General features: G+C 35.3%; 1 protein-coding gene and 1 long non-coding RNA gene across 2 annotated transcripts in view; one reads left to right on the top strand and one right to left on the bottom strand.

Annotated features, from left to right (window-relative positions):
- The window catches only part of LOC107694383 (uncharacterized), a 7,175-nt gene extending 5,079 nt beyond the window's left edge, over nucleotides 1–2,096 (top strand). Inside the window, exons 3-4 of the long non-coding RNA XR_001634865.1 lie at nucleotides 1,440–1,445; nucleotides 2,086–2,096. This is a non-coding gene — a long non-coding RNA (uncharacterized LOC107694383). The remainder of the gene's footprint in view (nucleotides 1–1,439; nucleotides 1,446–2,085) is intronic.
- A 3,629-nt stretch (nucleotides 2,097–5,725) lies between these two features.
- The window catches only part of LOC107694241 (uncharacterized), a 4,678-nt gene continuing 2,418 nt past the window's right edge, over nucleotides 5,726–7,985 (bottom strand). Inside the window, exons 4-6 of the mRNA XM_016493883.1 lie at nucleotides 7,854–7,879; nucleotides 7,068–7,221; nucleotides 5,726–5,893 (exon numbers count right to left, since the gene is read on the bottom strand). Of these exons, the coding sequence (XP_016349369.1) occupies nucleotides 5,823–5,893; nucleotides 7,068–7,221; nucleotides 7,854–7,879 (251 nt within the window). The 3' untranslated portion in view covers nucleotides 5,726–5,822. The remainder of the gene's footprint in view (nucleotides 5,894–7,067; nucleotides 7,222–7,853; nucleotides 7,880–7,985) is intronic.

The raw sequence follows: 7,985 nt of genomic DNA, 5'->3' as shown, positions 1-7,985 counted from the left end.
TGGCGAACAGCTTAGACGGTGTTTCAGTACTGCCACGCCCCTTGCTCAGTCTTTCAACAAAAGCTTTTGGCGAATCCGGCACTGTACTCACTCGTGTTGTGGAAGCTGTCCTCAGTAAAATGCGCAGCACACAATAGCAAATTGGGGTTATAATGCTCAGGAACAGAGTTAAAAAATAAATTGCAACCACTGTCTCCTGACATCATCCGCTTTCGGAAGCCCAAACAAAGACGTTTGGGCATGGAGCTGAAAAAAAACAGCGTTTCAGGCGGTCGCACACCGGACGAGAAGCGCAGCGTCACGCCACATCTTTAAAATTCAAATACTTTATTTTCTATGAGTGTAGGCACACCGGCGGCGCCGTTCGGCGTCTGTCCGTGGCGCCCAGCTACGTCGTGTTGTACTTGTAAGAATTGTTCTAGACATGCCGAAAATTTGACGCTACAGCACAGCAGCTTTTCTTCTTCGTTTTCTCTGATGCACTAACTCTGCAGCAGCACTTCTTCTTCATCGTCTCGTCTGATGCACTCACTCAACCAAGCGTTCTAACCACAACCTCGCCCCTCCCCACCCCCCAACCATTCCAATTTCTGTAGGCGGGAATTATTTGTAATGATATTCCAATGAGCCGCTTTGTGATATCACAAAGCCCGGAAAACAAACGCTTTAGTCCAAACGAGCCGTTCGTTGTAGTTCTTGAAAAGGGATTTTTTTAAAACGAAATATCTCCCTTTGGAGTGGACTTTGAGATTTGTAAGTTTCTAGATCTTTTTTATGCCCAAACATACACACTACACACTGACTAAAATTTAAAAAGTGAAAAAGCATAATAGGACCCCTTTAATTTAAAAGTAAGTAGTGGTTAAGGACACTTAATATGAAGTAGGTCCAATTTGCATTATGCCGTATGTATTCAATGTGAAAACTTCACTATCAACACTCTTAAATAGCTCTAAAAACTCTTTAGTCAGTAAACATTGTATTAATTCAAAAAACAATTATTCAAAAGAAAACGATAACACGTTTGTGTTGTCAGTTAACTAGATGCTAGCCCTGTCTCATATTAGCATGTAATGTCCCTGAAAAACACAAAACACAACACTTCCTTTCAACATTTGCAGTCTCATGCAAAGCATACTTGGAACTACCGATCCACTGCCTAGTTATGTTTAGCAAAAATGATTAATGTAGCAGAATGAAAAATGGAATCTTACAATAGCTTGTCACTGGGGCAGAAATGTCAAAATGAGACCTTTGTACCTAATTTACCCCAAAAGAGTTCATAGTGGTACCATTAGATGTACGATAGGTATATAAAGGTATTATAACCCTAATATTACTTAATTTCAATATTTGATTTTAAAGAAAATGTGTTACATTTTGAAAGGCAAACAATTTTAGCAGTATGTTGCATGTTTTTATAGAAAGTTGAAGAGGAGGATAATGTGGAGTATGTACCTGTCGTCATGAGATGATGATCAAAAGTCGGTCTGTTTCTTCAGTCCCAAATACAGCTGTGTTATCACCTTCATTAAGCAACTTTTAAGACATTAGGGTCTTAAGATTCACTCTTAAGATTCAGAGTCTTTGGTTGAGTTCCTGGACTGGTAAGAATCACAAAAACAACAACGACAAATTTATATGGGAGATGTGTTTGAAAAACAGAAAAAATTAAGCTAGCTTTGAAAGCATAAGATTGCATCCTTTCTGCAAATCACTCTCCAAAGCCACGCCTCCTCCAGCGCGGTCACTTAATCAGGATGAGAAAAGACTTTCAGCCAGCATAACAAAAATGTTTTTGAACCAAATCACCTAAACTCCCATTAAAAACATACTTGTTTGATGCGCGAGAACAAACTTCACTTGTTTCTGTGCATCAAGCATGCTAATTTAAGCTTCCGTCCATTTCTTGAAGCTTGAAAATGATGATTATATGGACAAAAATTGAGATGATTGAAGGTCCTATGGGTTTGGAATGACATGAGGGTGAGTAAATGACAGAATATTCATTTTTTTGGGTCTAAAAACGAATTGAGGACATGTATATCTGCTCACCATAAATGTAAAATGTTCAACAAGTCAAAGTGAACTGCTTCATTCTGTGAAATGCGGTTTGGTAGACAAACATCTTCTGCGTGAGAATGTGTCTGCTGCTATATGTTTGTGTTTGATGTTTGTGTCTGAGGTGTCAACACTGTGTCTGTCTATAGCACAAATTTATATGGGAGATGTGTTTGAAAAACAGAAAAAATTAAGCTAGCTTTGAAAGCATAAGATTGCATCCTTTCTGCAAATCACTCTCCAAAGCCACGCCTCCTCCAGCGCGGTCACTTAATCAGGATGAGAAAAGACTTTCAGCCAGCATAACAAAAATGTTTTTGAACCAAATCACCTAAACTCCCATTAAAAACATACTTGTTTGATGCGCGAGAACAAACTTCACTTGTTTCTGTGCATCAAGCATGCTAATTTAAGCTTCCGTCCATTTCTTGAAGCTTGAAAATGATGATTATATGGACAAAAATTGAGATGATTGAAGGTCCTATGGGTTTGGAATGACATGAGGGTGAGTAAATGACAGAATATTCATTTTTTTGGGTCTAAAAACGAATTGAGGACATGTATATCTGCTCACCATAAATGTAAAATGTTCAACAAGTCAAAGTGAACTGCTTCATTCTGTGAAATGCGGTTTGGTAGACAAACATCTTCTGCGTGAGAATGTGTCTGCTGCTATATGTTTGTGTTTGATGTTTGTGTCTGAGGTGTCAACACTGTGTCTGTCTATAGCATGTGGTTGTAGGGTGTTTTTCCATTTCTGCCCATGATTTTAACAGATTGACACAGTTCTCTTCTGTACACAAGAGAGAGAGAGAGAGAATATTCTCTCCAGCCAAAACATCATGTGCTTGTGTTTGTGAAATATAAACTTGATGTTCAAGGGCATATCCATCTCACTATAAATCCACGATCTTATGAACTCATGCTGTGACCCTGTAGACAAGCTCTGCTAGTTTCAAGAGTTCTAACAATAACTATTCTTGATCTCACAGATGTTTGTAACGATCATATCCTGTTTTTGTCTGTCAATGTCTGGGATGCGTTTTAAGAATAAATGCAATGTATGATTTGCTATTGTGACATTTATAGTACCATGCACATGTTTGACAGTTATACTAATGCCTTTAGTTTTCATCAGTTTGGGGGAGGAGCTAACATAAAGGAGCAGTGTTGCTAGAAAACTATACTAAATGCATATTTAAATGTGTGTTGTGATTCAGAAAGACTGTTTCATTAATGAGATTAATATTCATTCAACATTTAATAACTCATAAATCCACTAATATTGACTTGCAACGCTATCCTTAATTATCACCCAGAACAAGGACAGAAAGACAAAATCATCCTTTTTTTTTTTTTTCGCTCAGTCAAATATCAGTGCTTATATTAGGGTTATTATTAATGGTCACTACTAGTTGTTTCCTATTGTTGTTGTTTTTTTTGTTGTAAAGACAGTATCAAACATTTGTTATAAATTGCCTAATATTTCATTTATACATAACATGTGTATACTATAAGCAGTGCACAATATACCACCTCTAGTGTCAAAACCAGAAACTGACAGAGTAAAAATCTAAAACCTTTAAAGGTGAACTTTCAGTCCATCAAATTTGAAATGACATTCCAAAATGTACAGACACACTCAATGATTGCTCTAATAACTCAGTGTAACTTATTTCAGTTATTTTTGAATACTTTTCTGAGAAAAAGAAAAGAAAAACTCAGATTCCACTTGTTACGAGTCAATCGGATGTTTTAATGTCATTTATTACAGTAAAACACAAAAATCGTATAAAACGTATAAAATATACAAAAAATGTAATTATTAAAAAAATACAAATATCAAATCAGAAGCAAAGGCTTCTTCAAAAAAAATTAAAAATACAGTCATTACATTAAAAAAAATGAATCTGATCAGCACCACTTCATAATACATCACAAATGTTTTGTTCACAAAGTTTCACTGTGATTCTTTTTTTTTTTCACATTTCAACAAAGATATATAGAAAACAAATGCATGAAGACTATAAAACATGACTTTGTTATTGTTTTATCATGTGGAAATCATGCTGTAGCACTTTTCCTGAGGAAAAAGGCATTAGGTGTTCCACATGCTATTTCATCATTCAAACACAACCTACAGCATTTATGCATACATGCATGAAACGTAATAAACACTCTCAGTGAAATGTTTCAACTACTATGAGGTAAATGATTTTCAAGCTGGTTAACTCTGGTTGGTGTTATTGTATAAAGATGGTTCATTTTAATGGCAGCTTGCTTGGTAAGATGCTGGATAAGTAAAAAAAAAAAAAAAAAAAACCCACTTGGTACATTAACAACATAATATCAGTATTTTGTATTAACATCAACAATATCAATTAAAAACACTTGCAGCATCAGTTTTTCGGCATCTCTTCTGTTGCAGCTGTGCGCCCGTCTGGGCGACATAAATGTAAACAGCCAATGCTAGCAACTATAAGTCAATGTCCTCAAATGGGACAAAATAACTGGTATGTCAAGGCATTTATAGGTCTTACAGTGTAGTTTTTTCACAATGCTGCAACTTCAATACAATACTGTAAAAAAAAAAATATTGAAAAATTGCCACAGCATTAAAGGCATACTATTTTTGTCATTGAAAATATGTATACAAGCCAATCTGGTGCATTTTTTGTTAGTTTGATAGTGTCTCAGTCCACATCACATTTTAGGAAGACAAACAATTTGAGTATGATATTATTATTATTATGGTAACACTTTACTATAAGGTGTCATTTGTTAACATTAGTTAATGTACAATTAACTAACATGAACAAACAATGAACAATATACATTACAGTATTTATTCATCTTTGTTAACGTTAGTTCATAAAAATACAATCATTCATTGTTAGTTCATGTTAGTTTACAGTGCATTAACTTGTTAACAAATACAACTTGTGATTTTAATAATGCATTAGTAAATGCTGAAATTAGCATTAACTAAGATTAATAAATGCTGTACAAGTATTGTTCATTCTTAGTTCATGTTAACTAATGTTGTTAACTAATGTTAACTAATGAACCGTATTGTAAAATGTTACCATTATTATTATTATTATTATTTCTAAGACAGAAGTACAATATGTTGTAATACAACTGAACTTTAAAATGAAAATGATCATTTCATATATTATTTTAGTTTACTGTAGTACTGTATTAGTTTACTGTAGTTACTGTACTGTATGTCTTCATTTGCCATCTGAGTTAATGTTACAGAAAAAGCTACTAGCTTCTTTCAAAGTTCAAACATTATCAAATGGTATCAAACAACTCAAGTGAGGTCAAGTAATAAAATAAAAACAAATAAACACATTACAACCAATGACACAGATAAATACAATAGAACAAATATCCGAAATAAAACCAGTGCTTGAAGTTCTTCAGTCAGGTCTAACAATGACTTTGACTCTGTCTTTTGTTGTTTAAATTACATTAATGACACAGCTGTCACAGCTGAAGACTGAGTGGATCTATAATAAAGATACAGGTGATTTCTTGCCGTTTAAGTTCCTTTAAGACGTAACAGACTGTTTATGAGGATACTCGCCAACACGGGTGTTTTGACATAATGTGACATATTTATTCGTTCAAGTCTTGCAGATGTAAAAACAGACGTCAAATAGATGTCTCTGTGATGTACGTGTGCCATCAGGGCAGTAAACAATGCACGAGTACTGAGTTCTAGATTCGATTGAGGTGGGCCGTAACAGAACGCTTCAACAGGACCCAATGAGACGAGTGTTGCTGATTTTAGATCGAAGGTTCAGAAAAGGCCCACAGACTCTCCCTTTAAAAGAAATCAGAACAGAAGTGGTCGAAAGTGGACAGAATTAAAGAAGAGACAGATTAAAACTCCTGGTGTGAACGGGAATGTGTCTCCCTCGTCTACTTGTGATCCGATCGACCAAAATGCATCTTATTAGGCTGCATTTACACTGCATGGTTCAAGTCACCCAATTCAGATTTTTTTTCCTCTCATGTGGCACAGATCAGATATGGCCCATGAACGTGTAAGCAGGAAAAAAGCACATGGATTCCGATACTCGTATGTGAAAATAAATCTGATATGAATCGGATGTGTGCATGCACCTGCCGTGTAAGCGGACAGATCGGATATTACCAACGACTATAGAATACCCATGAAGTGTCACTCGTATAGTTTTGAATGGGGAAAAATGCAACGCTCAATATGGCCACTCTATCGACGAGAACCATGCCTTCTGAATAAAAAAGCCAATGGCTCATCTGTAAAGTCATTGCATCACTCCAGCTGCTGGTTGTCCCGGTTGCTATAGAACCAGTCAGCATTCTAAGGCCCTGTTTGCACTAGTGCATTTTTGTTGTGTTTAAGTGTAAACGGACCAAAACGTAGACTTTTGAAAACGATGGTGTGGCTGCCCACATTCGCTCTGCGTATCCTTGACAACTGTGTAAACATTGATAAGCATTTTTCAAGTTAAGCCTGTGTAGTGTAAATGCAGATATCAGATACGGGTCACTTTTAATAGAACGAAGGTGTAACGGGTCATCAAAAAAATCGGATACAGTCAAAAGATCAGAATTGGGCATTTGCAGTGTAAATGCAGCCTTGATACCAAGGGTAAACGGGGCCTGAGTGAGTGACAGGATTCATTTTCTTTTTTTGAATTCAAGTTTATATAACTTAATATTTAGGCCACATGCTTTCAATTATTATTTAGGCCACATGCTTTCAATTATTATTTAAATGAGTATCAAAAATCATATTAGTTCTTGGTGTGGTGTTGAAACTAAAGTTGAGGTGAAATTTCACTTGGTATTGGTAGTGACTCCTAAAATCTTGGTATGGTGACACTATTTCTCTGAGCAATGAGACTGTCTTATGATGAAGAAAGGATTGGAAACAAGAACATTTCTCCGTTCTCTATCCTCTCTTCACTTCCCATGAAAGTATCAAAATAATTAATCATGTTAAATCTCACTGGCAGCCGCAGGCTCAATCTCAATGTGATTAGAGGACGGGTCATTGGTAGTGTTCATCACTAGAGCATCAGTGTGATTAGAGGACCTCTCATTAGCATCATCCATCAGTGGAACGTCACTCTGATTAGGCGACAAATCGTTAATACCAATCGCCTGTAAGAAAACAGATTCACAGAAGGTAAAAGACATGAACAGGACTAATGATTCACTTACACAAAAATAGACTAGGAGCTGGAAGTGTATTTATTTTTATGTTTGCAGAACATATGGTGTTCTTTTCCTAAATATTAGTGAATCTGATAAACTGCATTACACTGTCATCTTCTGTACTACAGTAATATACAGTTGTGGCCAAAAATATTGGCACCCTTGAACTTTTAAAAAAAAAAGTAACAACTGCATTACACTGTCATCTTCTGTACTACAGTAATATACAGTTGTGGCCAAAAATATTGGCACCCTTGAACTTTAAAAAAAAACAAGTAACAAAAAGCTAAATATTAAATATAATTCTCATAATAATATAATTAAATAAATAATATATTATAATTAAATCAACTATTGGAATTATATGATTATATAATAATAGAAATCTATCCAGACCATTGTTTATTATGACGTAAAACAGTAAGAACAGTACTGTCCTGATGAGTCAGTTATTATTGGTGTTTCAATGTAATGATTTCTGAAACAAACCACATAAATCACACAAACATGGTGCCAACTTGCAGATCTGAATCAGATTTTTTTGTAGGCAAACCGATTCAGTGCTCATAGTATCTTACCTGATCATTGTGCTGCATCCTGGTGTCTGTTTGAACAACAATAAAAAACTCAGTTAACTACACATTACTTGGTTAATCAGAGTAATTGTATGTATATATATATAGATATATGAAGAGTTCAGATGCAAAAGT

Source organism: Sinocyclocheilus anshuiensis, unplaced genomic scaffold (genome assembly GCF_001515605.1).
Source record: "Sinocyclocheilus anshuiensis isolate Anshui unplaced genomic scaffold, SAMN03320099.WGS_v1.1 scaffold954, whole genome shotgun sequence".
NCBI lineage: Eukaryota > Metazoa > Chordata > Actinopteri > Cypriniformes > Cyprinidae > Sinocyclocheilus > Sinocyclocheilus anshuiensis.
Note: the sequence above shows the minus strand (reverse complement) of the source record. Positions and strands in the feature narration are given on the sequence as shown.